Consider the following 26,072-nt stretch of genomic DNA (forward strand, 5'->3'; position numbering starts at 1 on the left):
CATTGTACGCCTTTATTCAAATACATCTGGATATTGTATGTGTCTCAGTTCACAATCCATGCATTTCAACTGAGCATGCAAACCAGACAGATAATATACAAACCAAACATGCAAACCAGACAGATAATACTCAAACCCATGCACAAATGTTTCAAAGTGTGGTTTGTTGTTTGAAGGTGGGGGAGAGACATAGATAGATGGATAGATAGATATGTACCGTATATACTCGAGTGCAAGCTGAGCTTTTCAGCCCTTTTTTAAAACTGAAGAAGCTCCCTTCACCTTATACTCGAGTCAGTTATTTATTATTTTACTCTGTTATTATTATTATTATTACATTTATTATTTTACTCTATGTATCATTATTACATTTATTATTTTTCTCTATTATTATTACATTTATTATTTCACTCTATTATTTTTGTTTTAGTACTTTTATTATTTTACTCTATTTATTATTATTAATATTGCATGTATTATTTCACTCTATTATTATTACATTTATTATTTCACTCTATTATTGTATTGTCGAAGGCTTTCATGGCCGGAATCACTGGTTTGTTGTAGGTTTTTCCGGGCTATATGGCCATGTTCTAGAGGCATTTTCTCCTGACGTTTCGCCTGCATCTATGGCAAGCATCCTCAGAGGTAGTGAGGTCTGTTCCTACTTCCAACAGACCTCACAACCTCTGAGGATGCTTGCCATAGATGCAGGCGAAACGTCAGGAGAAAATGCCTCTAGAACATGGCCACATAGCCCGGAAAAACCTACAACAACCCACTCTATTGTTGTTTTTATTACTTTTATTATATTACTCTATCATTATTATCACTACATTTATTATTTTACTCCTTTTATTATTATTGGAAGGATCTGAAAGGACATTTACATTGAAGAAAATTAGAACAATGGTTTCATCAGGGTTGGACAGTCTTATCTTAAATTACAGTTTTATGTAAATATTCAAAAAATATTTAACCTACTGATGCCTCAATTGATTTAATTTTATTGCTATCTATTTTTATTTTGAAATTGACCAGTAGCTGCTGCATTTCCTACCCTCGGCTTATACTCGAGTCAATACGTTTTCCCAGTTTTTTGTGGTAAAATTGGGTGCCTCGGCTTATATTCGGGTTGACTTATACTCGAGTAAATATGGTACATATGGACATAGATAGGCGAGAGAAAGAAAAGGAAGGAAGAAAAAGAAAGGAAAGTATGTCATCTAGCTGTGCACACAGGTTCCTGGATATTACTATACAGACCTATATACAATTATTTCAAAGTGTGGTGTAATTTGTTTTCCTCAAAAATAGATAGAAAGATAGAAAGATAGAAAGATAGAAAGATAGAAAGATAGAAAGATAGAAAGATAGAAAGATAGATAGATAGATAGATAGATAGATAGATAGATAGACATTTAGACAGACCAGAAGGAGGTAGGGAAAAAGAAAGAGAGGGAGGGAGGGAGGGAGGGAGGGAGGGAGGGAGGGAGGGAGGGAGGGAGGGAGAGGGGGAAGGAAGGAAGGGGAAGGAAGGAAGGAAGGAAGGAAGGAAGGAAGGAAGGAAGGAAGGAAGGAAGGAGAAGGAAGGAAAGAGAAGGAAGGAATGGAGGAAGGAGGGAAGGAAGGAAAGAAGGAAGGAAGGAAAGAAGGAAGAAAGGAATGAATGAAAGAAGGAAGGAAGGAAAGAGAAAGAAGGAAGGAAAGAAGGGAAGGAAGGAAGGAAGGAAGGAAAGAGAAGGAAGGAAAAGAAGGAATGAAGGAAAGAAAGAGAGAAGGAAGGAAAGAAAGAAAGAAAGAAAGGGAAGAAAGGAAGGGAGGGAGGGAGGAGAAGGAAGGAATGAAAGAAGGAAGGAAGGAATGAAAGAAGGAAGGAAGGAATGAAAGAAGGAATGAAAGAGAAAGAAGGAAGGGAAGAGAAGAGAAGGAAGGAAAGAAGGAAAGAGAAGGAAGGAAGGAGAAGGAAGGAAGAAAAAGAAGGAATGAAAGAAAGTGAAGGAAGGAAGGAAGGAATGAAAGAAGGAATGAAAGAGAAAGAAGGAAGGGAAGAGAAGGAAGGAAAGAAGGAAAGAGAAGGAAGGAAGGAAGGAAGGAAGGGAAGGGAAGGGAAGGGAAGGAAGGAAGGAAGGAAGGAAGGAAGGAAAGAAAAAAAGAAAAGAAAGGAAGGAAGGAAGGACAGAAAGAGAAGGAAGGAATGAAAGAAGGAAGGAAAGGAAGGAAGAGAAGGAAGGAAGGAAGGAAGGAGGAAGGAAAGAGAAGGAAGGAAAAGAAAGAAAGAAAGAAAGAAAGAGAAGGAGAGAAAGAGAAGGAAAGAAAGAGAAGGAAGGAGGGAGGGAGGGCGGGCGAACAAGCAGGCAGGCAGGCAAGCAAGCAAGCAAGCAAGCAAGAAAGAAGCAAGCCAGGTCACTCAGCTGTGCAAACAGGTGCCTGGATCACATGCCATAATATTAAAATCAAATAAACGAAGAGGAGGAGAAGGAGGAGAAACACACTCACATCCTGCATCAGCCTTGGAAACAAACATGCCTTTCCTTATTGAATGCAAGCCTATTTGTTTTCATTGTATTCCAGAGGGAAAGGAGCACCCATCTCCCGTTGCCAGGAAATCACCGCGTGCCAACGGGTACAGCCTGGCAAAGAGCATGGTGAACCTTTACACGACCACGGAGAGTAAGTGGGCAGCCTGCCTTTTTCGCCTTGTCTGAATCTTTCACACATTGCTTCCCCAAATAAGAACTCTTCTTGTAGTCTGAAAATTAGTCTGATCACTAAAGCTACAACGTCAATGTTTTGGCCAAGGGGTATAGAAAGGGGACCCTGAAGATTTATTGGTTGGTGAGTGTGTTTATATCTCATCTTTCCCAAACGAGTTCTAGGTTGCATTCCTGGCTGTCTTCCTCCTTGCTGAGAGGTAGATCAGACATGAGAGAGAATGGCGGACGTAGCCATCACCTAGCAAATTTCATGGTTCAGATGACCAAGGGTTCATCTACACTAGGCATGGGCTAACTTCGGCCTTCCGGTTGTTTTGGACTTCAACTCCCACAATTCCTAGCAGCCTAACTCTCTCCATTTGTGTGGAATTTGCATGATCCCACGCACTGCTCTCCTATAACCCTTTCCTACTCTTTTCTATGGCACACAGCAAACAGAGAGGAATTGATCAGCAACTGAACATACTAGAAAGGTTTGGGGAGAATTTACCATGAGGAGTTGGAGGTACTGGGATGTATAGTTCACCTGCAATCTAAGAGCACTCTGAACTCCACCAACGAAAGGCCTAGAACTATTTTGGCACACAGAACCCCCACGACCAACACAAAATACTGGAGGTTTTGGAGGGATTTATAGGAGTTGTAGTTCACCTACATCCAGAGCGCACAATGAACCCAAACAGTGATGGATCTGGACCGAACTTGGCATGCATACCCAATATGCCCAAATTTGAATACTGGTGGTTTTTGAGGGAGATATGGATATTTTGGAGTTGTAGGGACTGGGATTTATAGTTCACCTGCAATCATTGAGCCCTATGAACTTAATCAAAGATGAAATTGGACCAAACTTGGCACACAGCGTCCCCATGGCCAGCAAGGGAGGGAGGGAGATGGGCCTGGATATTTTGGAGTTGTAGGTACTGGGATTTATAGTTCACCTGCAATCATTGAGCCCAATGAACTTCACCAAAGATGAAATTGGACCAAACTTGGCACACAGACTCCCTATGGCCAGCGAGCGAGGGAGGGAGATGGGCCTGGATATTTTGGAATTGTAGGTACTGGGATTTATAGTTCACCTGCAATCATTGAGCCCTATGAACTTCACCAAAGTTGAAATTGGACCAAACTTGGCACACAGACTCCCTATGGCCAGCGAGGGAGGGAGGGAGAGGGGCCTGGATATTTTGGAGTTGTAGGTACTGGGATTTATAGTTCACCTGCAATCATTGAGCCCTAGGAACTTCACCAAAGTTGAAATTAGACCAAACATGGCACACAGAGTCCATATGGCCAGCAAAAATACTGAAGGTCTTTGGGGAAATTTCATCTTGATTTGGTGGAGTTGTAGTTCACCTACATCCAGAGAGTACGATGAATCCAAACACCGATGGATTTGAATCAGACCAGGCACACATACCTGATATGTTGAAATTTGATTGCTGGAGGGGTTTGGGGGGAACTGACTTTTCCTTTCTGGGAGTTGTAGTTCACCCACAACCAGAGAAACCGTGACCTACACCGATAATGGACCCAGACCAAACTTGGCACACGGAACCCCTGTGACTCAATCTACTGGAAAAGTTTGAGGGGACTGATTCACCATAGTGGGAGTTGTAGTTCACCCTGCAGCCAGAGAGCACACTGAACCTCACTGATGAGGCATCTAGAGCAAACTTTCCCAACATAACAAACTTTAAATACTGGTGGAGATTCTTGGAGTTAACCTGGAATGATGTGAGTTGTAGTTCACCCACAACCTTATGCATTTTGTACAGTTAAAATTTGACTTTTTCAAATAACCCGGGCAACACCAGGTAGCCAAGCTAGTTTGGAATTTAAACACATTTAAAAAAATAGGAAATGTCTTTACCAGTAAGTTTGATTTTCAACCACGAGAGGGAGCTGAATCCATTCCTTTCTATACATGCATTAAACAGACATTGACTTTTGCTTTACTATCTATGGTTTTTACGCTGCTGTTGTGGTTAGACAAGCATGCGCTTTACAATACACGTTCAGTCTAATGCATTAAATAAACAAACATTTGAGTTCCTTACAATCTGTTTCCTGCACATAAAATACAGTTTCCTGCGTAAAAACACAATGTGTGAATTTGCGCAAAGCAAACTCTGCACTGCAAAATACCACCACATTTATTGCTAACTTACAGTAGGAAAACTATTGGTGAAATTCAAGAGAAAACCAATATATGTTTAGTTCCCAGTCTTGAAGGCCATAAATACGATAAGATGGGGTTTTTTAAAACAAATTTCAGCAGATGGGAATTTATTTTTTATTCCAAATACAAAAACCATTTTGCAGTGTATTTTGTTTCTTCTTTCTAGCCTATTCTAAGCCGCAAATGCCGACCCATCAATACCTTGAGCCTGAGAGAGCCAAAGACCTGAGCAAATCCAGTCCTCTCCTGCTCTCAGAGGTAGGACTCGTATGGATATATGTAAGGGGTTTCCCACTTCTGAAAGGGTTAGGGGCACAGGGACCCCATGGAAATGGGAAAACGATGAATTTGAAAAACATTATTTTGGGTAGTTGTAAGTTTTTTCGGGCTATATGGCCATGGTCTAGAGGCATTCTCTCCTGACGTTTCGCCTGCAATCTATGACAAACATTCTCAGTGGTCATTTAGCAAGCCTTCTGTGCCACAGAGTGTTTTCAAAGCTATACCAAAGTTACTTACTTACTTATTACTTACTTAGGCGATCCCTCGTTGGCCGAGTAGGATAGTCTTCCAGGATCAGTATTCTGGAGGGTCCGTAGGTGACTGTGGAGCCCTATTCTTGATCTGCATCTTCTCCCGCAGTGAGGGCATCGGTTTCCAGGTGGAAGGCGGTCCCAGTCGGGGTTGGCTTGACGCGCCTTCCTCTTGGCACATTTCTCTCTTTTGCCCTCCATTTGTGCCTCTTCCAATTCTGCAGCACTGCTGGTCACAGCTGACCTCCAGCTGGAGCGCTCAAGGGCCAGGGCTTCCCAGTTCTCAGTGTCTATGCCAGAGTTTTAAAGGTTGGCTTGGAGCCCATCTTTCAATCTCTTTTCCTGTCCACCAACATTCCGTTTTCCGTTCTTGAGTTTGGAGTAGAGCAACTGCTTTGGGAGACGGTGGTCGGGCATCCGGACAACATGGCCAGTCTAACGGAGTTTATGGTGGAGGACCATTGCTTCAATGCTGGTGGTCTTTGCTTCTCCAGCACACTGATGTTTGTCCGCCTGTCTTCCCAAGAGATTTGCAGGATTTTCCAGAGGGAGCGCTGATGGAATCATTCCAGGAGTTGCGTGTGACGTCTGTAGAAAGTCCACGTTTCGCAGGCATATAGCAGGGTTGGGAGGACAATAGCTTTAGGACAATAAACCAAAGTACAACTCCCATGATTCCATAGCATTATGCCATGGCAGTTAAGGCGGTGTCACACTGGGTTAATATTAGAGTGTAGATGCACCCTTATCAGTTGTTGAATGATGAATCAATACATGGATACACGCCATTTATCCATTTACCATGGAGTTCCCGGTGGCGCAAGGAGTTAAACCCTTGTGCTGGCAGGACTGAAGACCAACAGGTCGGAGGTTCGAATCTGGGGAGAGCATGGATGAGCTCCCTCTTGTCCGCTCCAGCTTCCCATACAGGGACATGAGAGAAGCCTCCCACAAGGAGGGTAAAACATCAAAACATCTGGGCGTTCCCTGGGCAATATCCTTGCAGATGGCCAGTTCTCTCACACCAGAAGCGACTTGCAGTAACTCAAGCCACTCCTTATAGGGGAAAAAAATTCCATTGAGTCAATGGGTCTACTGAAGTCACAACTCACGACAGAATTTTGCATTTTATATAGGACTAGCCGTCCCCTGCCACACGTTGATGTGGCCCGGTCTGTGTATATGTGTTTTGTGTGTGTGTATATGTTTATGTATGTGTGTATATATTTGTGTATATGTGTATATGTGTGTGTTTGCATATATATATGTGGTTTTGTGCATGCGTTGTAATGTATTTTTTATTTTTTGGCTTTTTAAGTCTCTTCTGCTGTGTTTTTCACTGTTTTTATGAGTGATGGTCACTTGTTGGCCTAATAGGTGTATTGTGTCCAAATTTGATGTCAATTAATCCAGTGGTTTTTGGGTTATGTTAATCCCACAAAAAAACATTACATTTATATTTATATAGATTAATTTAAAATGTCACCCATCTGGTTTTATTGGAGACTTTGTGAACATAATATATTGTTTTTTACTGCACTGATAGCATGCCTGTCTTCCGAGAAAGCTAAGGCAATATTTTCTCTCATTTCCCCAATAATCCTATGAGGACGCAGTGACTGGTCCACCATTGGGGTAGAATGGGGATTTCAGCCTTGGTCTCCCTTCTCTCCAGGTCCAGCACTTCAACCCAGTGATTCCCAAACTCTAGTCCTCCAAGTGTTTTGGACTTCAACTTCTCAACACTTCAGTTGTTTTGGCTAATGAATAAGGATTCTGGGAGATGAAGTCCAAAACATTTGGAAGAGCAGAGTTTGGGACACACTGCTCTAGTCAGTATGCTGAGACTGGACCTTCTGTGGACACATATTAACACGCTTGTGTTTGATTTGCAGACAGAATCGGACACCGCTTCCGAGATCAGCTTCCAATTCTACCGACACAAGAAGTCTCCAAGTGTGGGGAGCCATTCCTCGGATATGGCCTCTGTCTCCTCGGTATGTTCCTTCCCCAACAGCTCTCAAAAGTCCCAGTTCATTGGCTTTGTTGGCTGGTGCTGTTAATAGTTGGAGAGTTCTTTAAAGTTCCGACTAAAATCCAGAACAGATTGATCGCCCTTTTTGCATCAAAACTATCAGCTGCTACTGAACTTGTGCCAGTTCAATTTGTAACGAGTTGCTTGTGCAGAGATGTAGTTCAGAGCCAAATGGTCATGTGTGCTGAGAGATTCTAGGAATTGTAGTCCAATTTTCTTAAATGGTGACTTGATGAAACCTATTGGAGAAGACCCATGTGTTCCACAAAGTCACCGTCTCCTCCTTCTCCTGCAAAACATCTGCATGTAAATTTATTTATTTATTTATTTATTTATTTACGACATTTCTATGCCACCCTTCTCACCCCGAAGGGGACTCAGAGCGGCTTACAAGATATATATACATACAATATATTATATTATTAGCAAAGTACAATATCAGTAAAGCATTGATTCCCCCATTAAGCAGTGGTTCCTTATTGAAACATAGCAATTCTGAATTTAAAGACCTTTCTTCCTGGAGGAAAGAGCAGAATCATCAAGATTCACTTTGAGCTTGTAGTATTTTTTCCCATTCCTAAGCCCTTCCCTGGTCTGTTGACATGAAGACCCCAGTTGTGACCCTCCTTTCTTCCCTCTGGACAGGTGAGTGGAAGTGTTTTGAGCGTCTACAGTGGCGATTTTGGGAGTGTCGACGCCCAAGGAGTGGTTCAGTTCGCTTTAGATTATGATGAGAAAAACCGAGAATTCCAGATTTTCGTCTCCCAGTGCAAGGACCTGGCCATTGTGGATGAGAAGAAAGTTAGGACAGACCCGTAAGTGAAGTCTGAATTGTTGTGGCCATATCATAGGAAACACTGTTGAGAAGGCATGAAGAACCGTCCTCTAGAAGTCCACTTAATTTAGATGGTTTAGTGTGCTGGTTCTAGGTTATGGTGGTTCTAGAACCTTTGGTGTTCTAAATGTCTTGGACTTCAACTTGTGACTAGTGCAAAGTAGTTCTGCAAGCTGAATTCCCAATTGCCTAGAGCAGTAGTTCTCTTACCTGTGGGTCTCCAGATGTTTTGGCCTTCAACTCCCAGAAATCCTAACAGCTTGGATTTCTGGAAGTTGTAGGCCAAAACACCTGGGGACCCACAGGTTGAGAATCACTAGTCTAGAAAACCGGAAGTTGAGAACCACTAGTAATGGTCTCTGGAGTATTTTTGTGTATTTCTGAGAAAAACAGTGCCCAGAACTGGACAGGTGCAGAATAAAGCAGAACTGTTACAGCAGGCCCTCCACTTTCGTAGGGGCACAGGAATGCCCCAAAAATGGAAAACTGGGCAAATTTTTTAAAAATGCTACTTTTAGAGCTAAATACTAAATTGGTTAGCTTTGTCTTGTCTTGATCATGAAAGAAAAGTAGGCTATAAATAAGTAATACAACACTAAATCAGTGGCACTTGAGGCTGATCGTGGAAGTGTGTTGGAGGACCTAGAATTGCACTGAGAAATGTCTTCTGTCCTTCAGTGCAACTCTATGGCTCACGTCTACTGGCTTGACTTGAATGCTGACTTAGTCTCTTCTCCAGGTACGTCAAGACCTACCTCCTTCCAGACAAAGCGCGGATGGGGAAAAGGAAGACCTCTGTGAAAAAGAGGACCGTCTCCCCCATTTACAATGAAGTGTTGCGGGTAAGGGATACAGGCAAAGCAGGGCCTGAATCCATTTTTATGCAACAGAGCAAAAAATCCCCACTGGAGTAGATATGATGGATTGCGCTCCTGCCAAGAAAACCCCATGAGAGGCTTGCCTTAGAATTGGCAGAAGTCTGATGTTAACAATAACAACAGCCTCCAAATAACAAGGCTATTGTTTCCTCTCTCTGCAGTATAAAATAGAGAAAATGGTTTTGCTGATTCAGAAACTGAACCTTTCTGTCTGGCACAACGACCCTCTTGGGCGGAACAGTTTTCTGGGCGAGATTGAGGTGGACTTGGCTGGCTGGGATTGGCAGAACAACAGACTGAATTGGTACATGCTGAAACCCCGGGTAAGCCCCTTTTGATGGATATCCTATGTCAAAGGTAACATGATTTTTAGAAACCCATGTTGGCCTAAATCTAATTGCTAGTCTCAGCTGGAGTATATCCCTTGGGTTATTGAATATTGTATAGATCTGTTGCACTCCAGGCCTGGAAACACCTATGACCACCTCACCCCACAAGAGTCCAATGTTTATTGTAAAACACATAAAAAGCATGTGAAAAAAGCAGGAATAAAAAAAGCAGATATATAATCCAAAAAAGTTCACCACTTTATGTCTCATAAAGTTCCAAAGGTGACAAAATCCAGAAATCACGGTTACAGCATAAGTCCACAAACAAGAAAGTATAACTAGTATAAACTTAAACAGGAATACATGAACAGCAACATAGAAAACTTCCAGGATATTAAAATCCAAAACCAAGGCTTGACTTGAACCAAGAGCAAGAACCAAGAACCCAGGTTTAGCTTCTCACTTTAACGCAGTGTTGCCTGAACTGCCCTTAAAGTAAACACCTTGTTGTTTAATAGCCACCCAAAGCACTACGTCTCCTGTGAATTTTCTCTCAGTCCAGCTCAGATTTGTAAATGGAGTTTTTTGTTAATCTCCATAACTACAGGTGGTTTCTCCTTATCACTCAGCTCTTTACTCAATTCCTTATCTTCTATTGCTTCTTCTGACTCCTTGGCCTGGCCTTGAGGCCTTGCACTTTCTGAACCAGTTTTTTCACAGAGAGAAACATCATTTCCCAAACCTGAATTTCCCAGACTTGAGAGCCCATCACTTTGTGACACAGGAAAGCCTGCAATCCTCTCTAAATCCTCAGTTAAACCATCAGGCTTTGGCTGATCTACAACAATATCTTGGTTTAGTAGGTGTATTTTTACCTGTCTTTTTTCAAATGATGGAGCACTGAAGTTTCCCACTAATAATCCTCAAATTTGGGTTGGTCCATAGAGAAATAGGTAATCCTTTAACTAGCATGATCCAGTTGTCTGGATTCTGGGAGCTATTGTCTGAAAATGGTAGCTTCTTCGAAAGTACTGCATTTGCTAGTTTTCAGATGCTTCCCGTTTTCAGGACACCCAGAAATGGGCATCTCCATGTGTTTAAGATATGGTCAGTCCTCCACGTGCCATGGAGTTAGGTGCATTTGATGGTCCTCCAGCACTATTTCTAACTTCTGCCAAATATTGGCCATAGAAGCTGGAGGAACTACAAATGAATATAGAGATGTTCTCTTTAGGACTCAAAGCAGCTTACAGTAAAACCGATACAGTACAATTTATGACCTGAAAAGCATGCAAACATTAATTAGAATTAAATATCAAATATTAATTGAATATTCTCCTAGAGCAAATAAATCAATCAAGTGCATGAATAAACTACAAATGTGGGGATGACTGTGCGTCGTCTCTCTTGCCTTCTTTTGATTTGCGATTACAATATAAGGATGCTGCTTCTCTTTTACGGTCACACACAAAAACATGTAATACTTTGCATCTCATTTTTAAAAAATCCAAATATTGATTCTAAGGAAATTGATGGGTTTCAAACAGTAGTTTCCTCTGGTTCCTGCTGTGCTAAATCTGGTCACCTGCTGATTTGAAATCTCTGGGTTTTTGTTTGGTGCCATTCATGCCAATGGCAGTCTTTTCTCTTTCCCAGAGTTTGTCGGCCTTCAACTGCGTGGATCACCGGGGAGTGATGAACCTGTCAATTAAATACATCCCACCAGGAAGCCTAGGTAAACATACACAGTTTTAAGAAAACTTCCCCAGGTTACAGACCGCCTTACAGTAACTTAGCTCACTGTTACGTATTATTGATTCTTCAGTCTACAATTTGTAAACTAGATATATTTTACTTTGTGTTTCTTTTCCTTTCTTATATACTGGAGAATCTCTGATTGGATTCCCATCATCCTTGTCTGTTGATGGGGCTGATGGGAACAGCGACAGAAGGGGACACAGTTTGTCCATCCCTAAGCCGCAATGCAACATGGGAAGACCCCCAAATAGTTGCAGGGCAACCTCAGCCTTCATGGGTGCATCTACACTAGAATTTATGCAGTGTGAAATTACTTCAATTGCCATGGTTCAATGCAGCAGAATCATAGGACCTGTAGTTTCCCAAGGTCCAGGCTGTGGCACAGCTGGTTGGGAGTCAGCTGCATTAAAATCACTACTGACCAAAAGGTCATGAGTTCGAAGCCAGCCGAGTCAGAGTAAGCTCCCAACCTTTTGTCTAACTTTCTGTCGACCTTTGCAGTCCAAAAGATGGTTGCATCTGTCAAGTAGGAAATTTAGGTACCGCTTAGGTGGGGAGGCTAATTTAACTAATTTAGCACACCATAAAAATCTCCAGCAGTGTGCTAAAGAATGAGGAAGTACACAAGTGGGCAGTGAAGCAACAGCTCCCCCGGTGGCCAGAATTCGAGCATACCCTTATGAAGCTGTAATGTTCAATAGCCTCTGTGTGTCTGTCTATATATGTTGTTTGTCTATGGCAGGGGTCCTCAAACTTTTTAAACAGAGGGCCAGGTCACAGTCCCTCAAACTGTTGGAGGGCCGGATTATAATTTGAAAAAAAAAACATGAAATAATTCCTATGCTCACTGCACATATCTTATTTGTAGTGCAAAAAAAAAACCACTTTAAAACAATACAGAATTGTGTACAATTCTGGGCACCACAATTGAAGAGAGATATTGACAAGCTGGAATGTGTCCAGAGGAGGGTGACTAAAATGATCCAGGATCTGGAGAACAAGCCCTATGAGGAGAGGCTTAAGGAGCTGGGCATGTTTAGCCTGAAGAAGAGAAGGCTGAGAGGAGATACTAATAAATTTATTAGTATTTTAATGGGAAGTGTGGGCCTGCTTTTGGCTCATGAGATAGGGTTGTTGTTGTTTCAGTTCAAGTCGTTTCAGAGTTAGGTTGACCCTGAGCGAGGGCCGGGTAAATGACCTTGGAGGGCCATATCTGGCCCCCGGGCCTTAGTTTGAGGACCCCTGGTCTATGGCATCAAATGTTTGCCATGTATATGTGCATAGTAATCCGCCCTGAGTCCCCTACAGGGTGAGAAGGGTGGAATATAAATACTGTAAATAATAATAATAATAATAATAATAATAATAATAATAATAAATAAATAATGATGAATAAGGTCTTGAGCCTTCTCTACCAAAAAGTGGGGTAGACTCATCAAACTACAACTCCCAAGCTTCTATAGCATGGAATTGAAATGGTATCAGATTGCATTAATTCTTCAGTGTAGCTGTACCCATGGACTCTCTGTCACTGACCTTCAAGCAGCAGTTCTTAAACTGTTCTTCCGCGCGCACACCCATTTAGACTGTACACTATTAACACCCTCTGTCCATTTTATTGACCCTTTGAATGAATGAATGAATTGTTCTTGCCTGTGTCATGAATCCTGTTGCCATTAATGTTAGGTCGCAAAACCCCTCCATCTGGGGAGGTCCACATCTGGGTGAAAGACACCAAAGACCTTCCGCAGCTGCGTCCTTCAGGAGTGGACTCCTTTGTGAAATGGTAGGTGCGATACCTTCCGAAAAGAGGCTTATAATAACTGGCATCGTGGATTATTTCCCCGGCCAGCTGGGATTGCTATAATACTGGTGAACTGCTGTTAAGATTTTTGTAAACTTCAGTTTCCAGACTCCCTTATCACTGGGCATTCTGGGAGTCAAAACCCAATATATAGAGAGGTCTATCAGATCAGAATTGCTGTTTTAAAAGAGCCACTGGCAAATTGTGATCCTCCAGTCATGGGATGAAACTCTGATCGGCCCCAGTCAAACATTAGGGCTGGGCTTTAGCATAGCAGGTTGATCGCCAACTATAATAAATCTTGCCAATCGAAAGTTTGACAGTTCAAAGCCTAATTCAGGGTGAGCTCCTGGCCTTTAGCCCAGCTTCTGCCTACCTAGCAGTTCAAAAAAATGTGAGTAGATAAATAGATACTGTTTTAAAGCAAGGAGGCATCCATAAGGAAATGTCAGAAAATACCAACAATTCAATCAAGGAGGAGGTTTACGAGCAAAACTATTTGGCAGGGAAAGTGGAACAACAGCACCCCCAGTGGTCAGAACTGAGCATGGCCTCCAAGATGCCGAAGATGGGAAAGCCCACATATACCTCTATCCATGTACAGTTGTCTGTCTTCTCGGTGTATAATGGCATTGAATGTTTGCTGTTTATGTGATCCGCTCTGAGTCCCCTTTTGGGTGATATGGGCAGCATATAAAAACTGTAAATAAATAGATAAATAAACAGATCAAGTGGCAAGGGATGCTGGAAGTTGCAACCCAATATCATCTGATATATTTCCTTTGAAAAATATTGGTATGTATGGGACTATAAGCCCCATCTGCCATGGCTAGATACCATTGGAGGCTTTGAAACAGGCTGGAAGTTTACCTGTCAGGAGTGCTTTGATTGTACTTTTCCTGCCTGGCAGGAGTTGGTTGGACTGGATGGCCTTGGGAGTCTCTTCCAACTCTAGAATTCTATAAAGACCTGTATTCTCCTTTTCCAGCTATGTTCTTCCAGATACGAGTAAGAAGAGTTACCAGAAGACCCGAATTGTCAAGAGAGACTCCAATCCAGTCTTCAACCACACCATTGTGTACGACGGGTTCCATACGGAGGACCTGAAAGACGCTTGCGTGGAACTCACTGTTTGGGATCACGAAAAGCTTACCAACCACTTCCTTGGAGGGATCCGCCTGGGACTTGGGACAGGTAATGGATTTGGTTGGTTTGTATACTTTAATCTAGGTTTAGACATTGGAAGTATGTTGCTGAATTCACTGTGAAAACAAAAAGGAATGGATAATAGCAGACACTATGTAAATGCTCGATGTTACTGTAGAGTTACCTTGGAGAACCTAGAACATTTCTATAGAGGTATCCTGTGGCCATTTTGGGGCACATGCATGACTTTTTTGGAAACATGACATTCATGACCTTTTTGAAAAGGAAAAATTATGTCATATATTTTTGGCAAATGTGAATCTCCATGAACGTCTGGAGACACCTTTTGAAAACTGCCTGTTGCACTCCAGGACAGGAAAAGCCCTCCGACTGTAAACACCACACCATTTATTGGAAAACAATCATTTTATTGAAGATAATTTTGAAAACAGCAAAGTAAAAAACCACTTTAAATGAATAGGTAAATCCAATTAGGTAAGAAGATAAGCAGGAGCAAAAGTAGTCCAGGATAAAGTTCAGCAAAGTCCATGAAAGCAAAGTCCACACTTCTCTAATATAAATCAGAAAACCAGGAAACATTAATCCAAGGCATGAATAGGCATTCACACAATCCAAGAATCCAAACTATGAAACAAGGAATACTTAGACAAGAATCTTCCCAGCAAGGCTTCCATGAAACAAGGACACGAACTATACTTGATTCTAAACGATGCTTCATCTGACTATATTTCCCATACTTGGAACTTTTATCCCCTCGTTAAGCTATCCCAAGCACTCCAAAATTGGTTTCACTTTAATTGAGATTCCCTTATCTTTTTCTGTTGGATTCTGGCAGACCACCAAAGGCACTGTTCGATCTACCTGTTTTGATTAATCTCCTGCCTCCTATCTATTTGCTTATTAAGTTTTGCATCTGGGCCAGGTGCCCGGTTGTTTTCAAACCCCAAATCCTGGGAACTCTCTGGTAACAATTCAGGGAGTACACCATCATCCCCACATCCTTCAGGGACTTTCTCATGAGAAACTACACTTTGCATGGGGGTCCCCTGGTCCTTCTCTGCATCAGTATCATTGACCAAACCATTGCCACCTTGAAATTCATTGGCATCACTTCCCACATCCAAAGCACCCTGATCCTGAAACACAATCACGGGCTGAACTCCAACACCATTAGCCAAGGAAAGGAAAGATCTTGTTAGAAGTCAACTCTTTGAAAAAGTGATGTTCACAAGCATTCCTGTAATGGCACACAGGTAACTCAGCTGTTAAACTGATAAACCACGTCTTTGAACTGTCAGGGACAAAGACATGCCACTGCACTAAAAACATATACTTGGCTAGCAGAGTTTTGAAATGTTTCTTTGAAGATGAAGTTGAAATTGCTGTTGTCCAAAACATATATTCCTCTTTGAAACCTCTTATTTTAAAATATGCACTCAGAGACAAAAAACAATTCTTCTTTATAAAGAAACTCACAAGCATCTTGTATTAATTCAGCATGCAGGCACATTTATAGATAAGATATAGTTTCTCAGTGTTGAGAACACAAGGCATCATTCTCAAGCAATAGCCCATAGTCAAAGTCTTTAAGTATACATCTTATGAAAGTCCAGACTGTATAACTGTAGTCACTGCTTCTCAAAGCAAACATATAGTAAACTGTTCCTGCGTAAGTCTAAATGACATCTGCATCCACCTCCACTGAGGTCTAAAGCGAACTGCTAACATTAAAGTCCAAAAGCATACTGATAACAAAATGGAGTCTTGAGTCTGAACATGCTCAGTGCAATCACATGTCTGTAGACCCTCCCACACCAAAATGGTCAGTCAAACTGGCAAATCAATATACAGTATGCATACAATACAGGTCAGCAAATATATATAAATGTACCAGGACTGTGGCACAGCTGGCTGGGAATCAGCTGCATTAAGATCACTACTGACCGAATGGTCATGAGTTCGAAGCCAGCCTGGGTCGGAGTGAGCTTCCGACCAATTTGTGTAGCTTGCTTTTGACCTTTGCAGCCCAAAAGACAGTTGCATCTGTCAAGTAGGAAATTTAGATACTGCGTATGTGGAGAGGCTAATTTAACTAATTTACAATGCCATAAAAATCTCCAGCAAGCATGCAAAGAATGAGAAAGTACTTCATCAGTGTCACAAATGGGCAGTGAAGCGACAGCTCCCCCGGTGGCCAGAATACCCTCATCAAAAGCTGGAATGTTAAATAGCCTCTGTGTGTCTGTCTATATATGTTGTGTGTCTGTGGCATTGAATGTTTGCCATGTATATGTACATTGTAATCCGCCCTGCGGCTCCTGTGGGGTGAGAAGGGTAGAATATAAATACTGTAAATAAATAAACAAATAGTGAAGACATGGAAGCAGGCCCATAGCCAGGATTTCAATTCGGGGGGGGGGGGCAGTCTGAGAGAAAGAGGGTCTACCCTAGCAAACCTTTTGTATCGTTACCCCAATACCCCCATGCATGTGGGATATATTGAGTATGGTGATCAGATAATGATATGAATAAACATAACCGTTTAAATAATGCACAGTAAGGCCTTTTCACGAACCACTATGAGAATTTCGGAAGGGGGGGCTGAAGCCCCTCAACCCCCCCACCCCCCGGCTACATGCCTGCATGGATGGTTGCTGTTTCCAACAGACTTAAGAGGTGGGTTTGGGAGAAATATGATCATTTCAAAATCAGTAAAGATGCCATAGTATTGAGTATTGGCAATTAATCCAGTATCATACTGCATCCACTACAGTGCAGATGCACCCAATGTCTTGTCTAGTCTGGACATTTCTGAATATTCTTCCTTCCTTCCTGTCTCCAAGGCTCCAGTTACGGAATTGCAGTCGACTGGATGGACTCCACGCAGGAAGAAGTGGCCTTCTGGCAGGAAATGATGTCGACGGCCAACGAGTGGATTGAGGGGTCGCTGCCTCTGCGCTCCTTGGCAGGAAGGAAGAAGCTGAAATGAAATGAACGAGTGTCGCCCGTCTAAGAAACTGAACGTGAATGGAAGACATTGGGAAATGCTGGTAGACATCCAACCCTTTGGGTGGTGTTTATGACATGCTTTGGAGAAACGCAAAAAGGACAGTCGTCTCTCCATACTCATGGATTCAACCATCCACGCCTTAAAAACATTTTTGAAGAATTCCAAAAAGCAAATGTCAAATTTGCCATATTATATATATTTTGCAAAGACTTGAGCATCCAGGGATTTTGGCATCATGGTACGCATTCTGGAGATACCTTGTCCTGATGCCATCTTAGCTCACAGGTTGAAAGAACTGTTGTTTATTGTTGTACCATTAATGTGCCTTTTAGTAGTTGATTTTTCCAAAAATGGACCCAGAAGGCAGAGAGGAAAAAATGTAAATATTTTAAAGAGATGAAGTTTTGGTCTCTGCTTGTAGGGATGACAGTATCATAAAACTGAACTCTAAAGCAAGAAGAGGACACTGGAGATTGGGAGCAAATGATGGAAATGAAACACTAACTGGGTTATATAAGGAGAAGTTGTAGTATGGTGAACCAAAGAAGCAATCCATCTCCCCGGGATGTTGCTCTTCCAAGAAATAGCCAAAAGCCGTTTGCAGCCTTACCATTATATCACCAATGGAAGTTTCTGCTGGTTGCTGAGATGCTTGCAAAAAATGTTGAATTAAATCCACTCTAGCAAAAGCCAGCTCTGCCATTACGAATATGGGGCAGTCTCCCCAATGGAAAGGATGCACAGCTCATCTCTCCTCTTGAAGACACTGTATTTATCCCAAACTGTCCTCAAATGTGAAGAAGGATGTCTTTCGCTCTTCTTAACTGAATACGTTTTTAATCAGGGGAATCATACTCAGGATAATGTCACTTATATTATATACACAATTCTGTAGCTGTCGATGTAGCAAAAGTGGGAAGCACAATGATGCATAGGTCCTGGACTGTTTATTTAAGAGGTGAAATAATGGCATTAGGGTTAAATAAGAGATTCTCCCTATTTACTCTGGGCAATGAATGAGGCAACCATGGAGCTTTCAAATTTCCCTCTGTTTCTGACTAATGTACAAGGGACGCTCATTAAAGACTTCCCCTGACCCACTTCCTGTCGTCTATGAACAATGAAACTTGGCATAGTTATTAGTCCTTCTCTCCATAGGTGCCATCTAGGGACACACACTTCTCCCATCTTTTTAAGCAACTGTAAATACCTCGCTTGTAGAAGTCACCAGGGTGCTCCAAAGGCCATGTTGTGACTTCAGAAAGTAGAGTCTCATCACCAGAAAAATGCTTACCTTTCAAAAATAACTTCATTATTGGAAAGAGATGGAAGTCTGATGGTGCGAGGTCAGATGAATAAGTGGGATGTGGTAGAATTTCAAAGCCACAGGAGCATGCTTCCTCCATTTGGGCAACATGTGAGTTGTGAACTAGTGTATTGTCTTGCAGAAGGTAGACACTTTTGGTGAGCATGCCACATTGTCTCTTGGTTTTGATGGCCTCCCGCAATTTCCGCAGCAGTGAAGCATTGTATGCTCCAGTGATCATGGTCCCCTTTGCTAGGAAATCCATCACTACTACTCTATGCTGGTCCCAAAATACTGTGAGCATGACCTTGCCTGCCAAGAGTTGGCACTTGCCTTCTTTGGAGGCGGCGAGTCATGATGCTTCAATTGCATCAACTGGACTTTAGTCTCAGGATCATCATAATGGATCCTGCTTTCATCCTGTGTGATCAGTCTGTTGGGAAAGTCCTCCTGGTTTCTATGGCACATCATTGTCAATAGCGCTTGAGAGCATCCAACTTGTTCCTGCTTCTGGAAAAGATGTGAGAAGCCAGGGGGACCCAGCGAGTGGATACCTTATGCATGTGAAGATGGTCTTGGATGATTTTTTCCATGGATCCCACACTAAGATGGGAGAAGTCTGTGTAGGTTACATCTATGTAGAGAAGGACTAATAACTGTGCCAAGTTTCATTGCATTTTGGGCTAGGTGGTGAATGTTTAGACAGCGATTTTCCAAAATGGCGACCTCCACTTGCTGGATGGTGTGTTCATCAGAGTGGGGTCGTCTAGGAATTGAAGTTGTTTCCACCAAAGTCTGACCACATTTGAATTGACAATGCCAGTTCTCGACTCCATCATATGATGGGGAATCCTCACCATAAGCCTCTTTCATCTCATCGAAGGTCTCCTTTGATGTGCGGCCCTTCAAGTATAGGAATTTGAGGGCTGTTCTGTATTCCACTGGGCCCATTATCAAACCTCACACCACTTCAACACCTGTACAATCAAGACCGTTATCAGTTCTGAATTGTAAATTGGCACGTAACCTATAGAAACTTATATCATGTGCAACTTCAGTGGTCTGTAATAAATAGAAGTGGGTCAGGGGAAATCTTTAATTAACGTCCCTAGTATGAAGAGGAAGCCAATAAAGAAACGGATGAAGCAGAGTTTGGATACTCCTTACTTATACTTTGTTAGTGTTCCTACTTCTTACACTAGTAGTAGCTTAGAAGGTAACAGTTACTTGACATAGTTATTAGCACTTCTAATTAGCAGGCTGAAGGTCTTTTGTTTGAACCCACTATAGTCAGAAGGAAGCCTGAATCTTATTCTCAAGCGACTGTCCATAAGGTTGCCATCATTGCTCCACCAATATGGGAGCCACCGCTGATCACTATGTAAAGGTCTAATACAGATTCTATATATTATAGCTGTTATGTCTTAAGATCCACGTGTGGAAGTCATCTCTACATGACAAGACATGAAAAGAAACATCGTTTGTGAGTCCATGTATAAGCCACCTTACAAAGATTTGTATCTGCAAAGGTGGAATAGAAATACACGCTTCAATTGCCTTTCTTTCTGCTACCTTGAGTTTTCAGCAGATCTAAATTACAGCCATGAGCCGCACTTTCAATCCTCGGTCCGCTCTTTTGGCCACATACGGCTTTCTTGATTCAGAGTCATCTAGTGTTCAGTCTTGCCTTTGTAAGCTTAGAAAATACCGGATTTTCCAACCATTTTCAGTTTTTGACAATGCCCAGGCCCCTAATCTGTCAAATAGGAGAGGCCTGTAATTGCAACAATAATTATTAATTGTGCCGTAATATCAGTGCCTGGATTATTTTGTGCCATTAAAGCATTGATGATTCCATTCTAGGCTTATTTCTTATAGAAGTCTGCCCTATAAAGGGATTCCCAGTTTTGAGGGTGTATCTGTTGTAAGGAATTAATACATTACTGTAAGGAATATTGTGTTGTTGTTTATTCATTCAGTCATTTCTGACTCTTCGTGACCTCATGGACCAGTCCACTCCAGGAATGTTGTAGAATTTCTTTTTAATGGTTTCTATAGGGCAGGGTCATTGCTCTGTGCCTTCAAGTCAATGCTGACTTCTAGCAATAACAAGGTGTATTATATTATAATTGTGGTTTTGGTGGCATTGAATTTTGCCTTGTAAACCGCCTCGAGTCACCGGAAGTCTGAGAGGGGCAGTATACAAATATAGTAAATAAATAAATTAATATTCAAATTAGTTTTACTAAGGCCTTTTAGGCTGAGTGAGTGTGACACGCCTAAGATCACTCAGTGGGTTATTGATTTCCGAAATCTCAAACCAAACAAACAGAACCATTTCTTATTGTTGTAACCTCCCTGGAGTCTGTGCAAAAATGTCTTGAAATTGAACTTACATAAAGCCAAAGATTATGTTTGTGCTTCTTGATGGTTATTTGTCTCATTAGCATCAAGTGTTTTCAAGTTTTTCCCAAATTCAGAGGAAAATAGCAGAGGAAGGGGAGCAATAGAAGTTGAAGTGAACAGGAGAGCAATTATTTATTTATTAATTATTTACAGTGTTTATATGCCGCCCTTCTCACCCTGAAGGGAACTCAGAGTGGATCATAGAACACATATACGGCAAATATTCAGTGCCATTGTACACTGAACAAGACAGACAACCATACATAGGTAGATATATATATATATATATATATATATATATATATATATATGCTTTCCCATTTTCGGCATCTTGGAGGCTGTGCTTGGTTCTGACCTCGGAGGAGTGGGGTGCTGTCACCCTACTTTTCTTGCTGAAGAGTTTTGTTCATAAACTTCCTCCTTGATTGAATAGTCAGCATTTTTCTGGCATTTCCTTATGGGTGCCTTAAATACCTCCCTGCTTAAGTGGTACCTATTTATCTACTCATATTGCTGTTTTCAAAACTGCTAGGTAGGCAGAAGCTGGGCTAAATGCCAGGAGCTCACCCTGAAACATGAAACCAGAAATCCACTTTGAAACAAGATGTTCATGAAACTCCAGTGCTGCCCAGGCGGATCTAAAATCATTTCCCTGTCTCATATAAAGCTTTTCCTATCTCATGAAGCGAAAGGAAAACATTCCATTTACCTTTACAACCAAATAAGGATCTCTTTTCTCTCTTTTCAAATGAATGGGCTGACCTTCGACGAGCTTGGGAACTCTCTCTTAGTTTACAAAAGTCTTGCCTTCTAGCTTCTATCTCATTAACTTCAGCACCTGACAATTTATCCTCAGAAGACAGTTCCTCAGAGAAAGTCTGTTGTGGGCCCCTTTCATGAATATGACCTTCAGAATCTACAGGAGAAGCACTCTGTTCATTTTCAAAACTTGAAACCTCAGGCCTTTCAGCAAGGCCAGGACTTGAAGGCTCAGGCTCAGGAAAACCATCATTCCCATTGGCATCAGGCACAATCACAGCTAAACTATAAACCAACCTTAAATAACCAATATAGGGTTATTATAAGTACATGTATTTAGCTTTGGTTACATACTTAGCAAAATAGAATAGGGATGCGAAATGGTTTCCGTCAAAGATTCCTCCGTGCCGTGCATCCTATAGCATTATTTCCAGGCTCCATGCTCATAAAGGGTTGCATTCCTGCAGTCCCTGTTCTTAAGTCTTAAGTTCTTATCAAACAAAAGAAATTATTATTATTATTATTATTATTATTATTATTCCCAGACACAGTGTCTAACAAGAAAAGCAATACAATATATTATTTAAAAACTAAAACACCATACAAGCATTAAAATAGAATTAAGCATAGAAATATTAAATATACATAAAAATTTTATGGAGTAGATTTGGAGATAAGAGCTATCATCTCTAATCTTTAATCAGATATAAGAGTTCTTACCTCTGTTCTTTCATTGGACGGATATGAGAACATTATCTCTCATTGGAGACAAAAACTCATTATTTCAGATCTCTCATTGGAGATAAGAGCACATTATCTTGGATATCTCATTGGAGTTAAGAGTACATTTTCTTGGGTCTCATTGGAGATAAGAGCACACGATCTTGGATCTCTCATTGGAGATAAGAGCACATTATCTTGGATCTCTCTTGGAGATAGGAGCACATTATCTTGGCTCTCTTATTGAAGATAAGAGCCTGTTATCTTAGATATCTCCAATGAGAGATCTAAGATAACGGGCTCTTATCTTCAATAAGAGATCCAAGATAATAGTCTTGGATCTCATTGAAGATAAGAGTACATTATCTCAGATCTCTAATTTGGAGACAAGGGCCCATTATCTCGGCTCTCTCATTGGAGATAAGAGCACATGAGCTTGGATCTCTCTTGGAGATAAGAGCACATTATCTTGGATATCTCATTGGAGAGAAGAGCACATTATCTTGGATTTCTCATTGGAGACAAGAGTACGTGATTTTGGATCCCTCATTAGATATAAGAGCACATTATCTTGGATCTCTCATTGGAGACAAGAGTACATGATCTTGGATCTCTAACTGGCCATAAGAGTATATTATCTCAGTTCTCTAACTGGAGATAAGAGCACTACCTTAAATCTCTCATTGGATATAAGAATACATGATCTTGGATCTCACTGAAGATAAGAGTACATTATCTCAGATCTCTAATTTGGAGACAAGGGCCCATTATCTCGGCTCTCTCATTGGAGATAAGAACACGTTGTCTTGGATTTTTCATTGGAGATAAAAGTACATTATCTTGGATCTCTCATTAGCAATAAGGACACATTGTCTCGGATCTCTCATTGAAGACAAGAGCTGGGATCCAGTCGATATTAGAGCAAGTAAAATGGAAGAAAGGATTTTATGTTCTTGGTTGGTGCAACTCAGAGTGTGCATTTGCATTTGCACAGCTCTTCAGTTCGAGACAGGTTCCTTCTTCCCAGTGCCGCCTTATGCCCACATTGCAACCTTTGGGGTGGCCCATTGAGGCCATGCTTCCTGCAGACCCTTCTTGCTGAAATCTAGCAGATGAAATGAAAACCAAAGGGCCAGCCTCAAATTCCAGGCTTCTAAACCTGTGGAACAGCAAGAGGACCTTGGTCTGCTTTGTCCCGACTTCCCAAACTTTTCCTCCACAGCCAGGAAGAGGTGAGTGATAAGCCTCAAGAGTGCCTTAGATAGCAAAAGCCATAATGGGATAATGTGATGAGGTCTAACCATCACTTCTTAATCCTTGTATTTCTAATTCCTGTCTGAGGTCGGCTAGACTCAGTCCTGAAATCGTGGATGAAAACTGTCACACAGCCCTCCATTCTTCAGGTTTGTCCAATCCAACAGAGACCCGCTGGGGCAACTGGGGAAAGGTGAGTCAATGCGTAAGCAAATCTTGTTTACTCAATGAATCTTCTCCAGTTGGAATTAACAATAGGATTTAGGCCAATGGTGATTAGGTTTGGGATTAGAAGGACACGTTGCTCCCTTGGAAAGTTTCACTCTGCTACTATACACCCTACATAATAATAATAATAATAATAATAATAATAATAATAAGGAAAAAATATATACATTTGGAGTAGGTTTGCCCACACAACTGCTACTCCCTCCTGCCTCCCTGCTCTCAACTTGATAGTCTTTCTTTATTTCCTGCGCTTCTTCTCTTCCCTCAATTGTCATTTCCTTTCTTTCCTCCCTCCAGCTCTTCCTTCAACTTGTGAGTTTCAAATCCTATTTTAAGTGTATGTATTGTACTTTAATCTGTTTTGACCACACTGTTACTATTTAATTGTTTTTTTAAACTTTTGTATCATGTGTTTTAGACTTGACTAAGTGTGGGATTGTTAGCCACCTTGAGTCTCCATGGGGAGAAAGGTAAATAAATAAAGATAATAATAATAATAATAATAATAATAATAATAACTTCCCCTTTCTCTTTCTTCCCTCAACTTTCTTTTATTTTCCTTCCTTCCTCTTTCATTTATTCCTTCCTTCAACTTTTTCTCTTTTCCTTTCCTTCCATCCCACTTTTGTTTTTCTCCTTCCTTCTCTTCCTCTCTTCCTCCCTCACCTATTTTCTTCCTTCCCTCCTTCTTTCCAACTGCTCATTATTTTTTTCCTTTCCTCCCCTTTCCCCTCATTTCCTTCTTCCCTCCTCTTTATTGTTTATTCCTTCCTCTCTCGCCTCTTTCCTCTCATTTCCTTCCTTCCCTCCTTTATTTTTCCTTCCTTTCTCTCCTCCTTCTCTTCTTCTTTTCCTGACTTTGCTTTATTCCCTCCCTCTCTTCCATTTTCCCTCATTTCCTTCCTTCCCTCCTTTATTTTTTCTTTCTTTCCTTCCTTCCATCCTTTATTTTCCCTTCCTTCCCCTCTTTATTTGTTTCCTTCCTCTCTTCCTTCCTTCATTCCCTCCTTTATTTTATTTCTTTCCTTCCTTCCCTCCCTCCTTTATTTTTCCTTCCTTCCCTCCTTTATTTGTTTCCTTCCTTCATTCCTTTATTTTTCCTTCCTTCCATGCTTCCTTCCCTCCTTTATTTTTCCTTCCTACCCTCCTTATTTTTTCCTTCCTCCCCTTTTCCTTTCTCCCTTTCTCCTTCTCTTCTTCTGACTTACTTTTATTCCCTCCCTTCCCCTTTCCTCCTCATTTCCTTCCTCCTTCCCGTCCTTCCTTCATTCCTTAATTTTTTCCTTTCTTAATTCCCACCTGTCTTCTTTTCTTCCCTCCTGTTATTTCCTTCCTCCCCACCTTTTTTCCTTCCTTCCTTCCTTCCTTCCCTCCTTAATTTTTCCTTCCTTCCTACCCTCCTTAATTTTTTCCTTCCTTTCCTCCTTTATTTTTCCTTCCATCCCTTTTCCCTTTCTTCTTCTCTTCTTGTGATTTACTTTTATTCCCTCCCTTCCCCTTTTCCCCTCATTTCCTTCCTTCCTCCTGCCCATCCTTCCTTCCATCCTTAATTTTTTCCTTTCTTAATTCCCACCTGTCTTCTTTCCTTCCCTCCTTTTTTCTTTCCTTCCTCCCCACCTTTTTTTCCTTCCTTCCTTCTTTTATTTTTCCTTCCTTCTTTCCTTCCTTCCCTTTTCCCTTCTCTCTTTCTCCTTCTCTTCTTCTTTTTTCAACTTACCTTTATTCCCTCCCTTCCCCTTTTCTCTCATTTCCTTCCTCCTTCCCCCTTCCCTCCCTCTCTCCCCATTTCCCCCATTTCCTTCCTTCCTTCTTTCCTTTTCCTTCCTTCCTTTATTTTTCCTTCCTGCCTTCCTTCCCTCCTTTTTTCCTTCCATGCTTCCTTCCTTCATTTATTTTTCCTTCCTTCCCACCTTTTTTCCTTCCTTCCTTCCCTCCCTCCTTTATTTTTCCCTTCCTTCCTTCCTTCTTTCCTTCCTTCCTTCCTTCCCTTTTCCCTTCTCTTTCTCCTTCTCTTCTTCATTTTCTGACTTACCTTTATTCCCTCCCTCCCCCTTTTCTCTCATTTCCTTCCTCCTTCCCTCCCTCTCTCCCCATTTCCCCCATTTCCTTCCTTCCTTTTTCCTTCCTTCCTTCCTTCATTTTTCCTTC

General features: G+C 41.5%; 1 protein-coding gene across 1 annotated transcript in view; it reads left to right on the top strand.

The window, feature by feature from the left end:
* Window positions 1-18,377, top strand: part of LOC132762960 (synaptotagmin-like protein 2) — a 54,194-nt gene extending 35,817 nt beyond the window's left edge. The window contains exons 8-17 of the mRNA XM_060756229.2: window positions 2,575-2,673; window positions 5,069-5,160; window positions 7,331-7,432; window positions 8,116-8,285; window positions 9,045-9,147; window positions 9,345-9,506; window positions 11,169-11,247; window positions 12,957-13,056; window positions 14,063-14,268; window positions 17,085-18,377. Of these exons, the coding sequence (XP_060612212.2) occupies window positions 2,575-2,673; window positions 5,069-5,160; window positions 7,331-7,432; window positions 8,116-8,285; window positions 9,045-9,147; window positions 9,345-9,506; window positions 11,169-11,247; window positions 12,957-13,056; window positions 14,063-14,268; window positions 17,085-17,230 (1,259 nt within the window). The 3' untranslated portion in view covers window positions 17,231-18,377. The remainder of the gene's footprint in view (window positions 1-2,574; window positions 2,674-5,068; window positions 5,161-7,330; window positions 7,433-8,115; window positions 8,286-9,044; window positions 9,148-9,344; window positions 9,507-11,168; window positions 11,248-12,956; window positions 13,057-14,062; window positions 14,269-17,084) is intronic.
* The last annotated feature ends 7,695 nt before the right edge of the window (window positions 18,378-26,072 follow it).

The sequence above is a fragment of the Anolis sagrei genome, chromosome 10 (genome assembly GCF_037176765.1).
Source record: "Anolis sagrei isolate rAnoSag1 chromosome 10, rAnoSag1.mat, whole genome shotgun sequence".
NCBI classification, from domain to species: Eukaryota; Metazoa; Chordata; class Lepidosauria; order Squamata; family Dactyloidae; genus Anolis; species Anolis sagrei.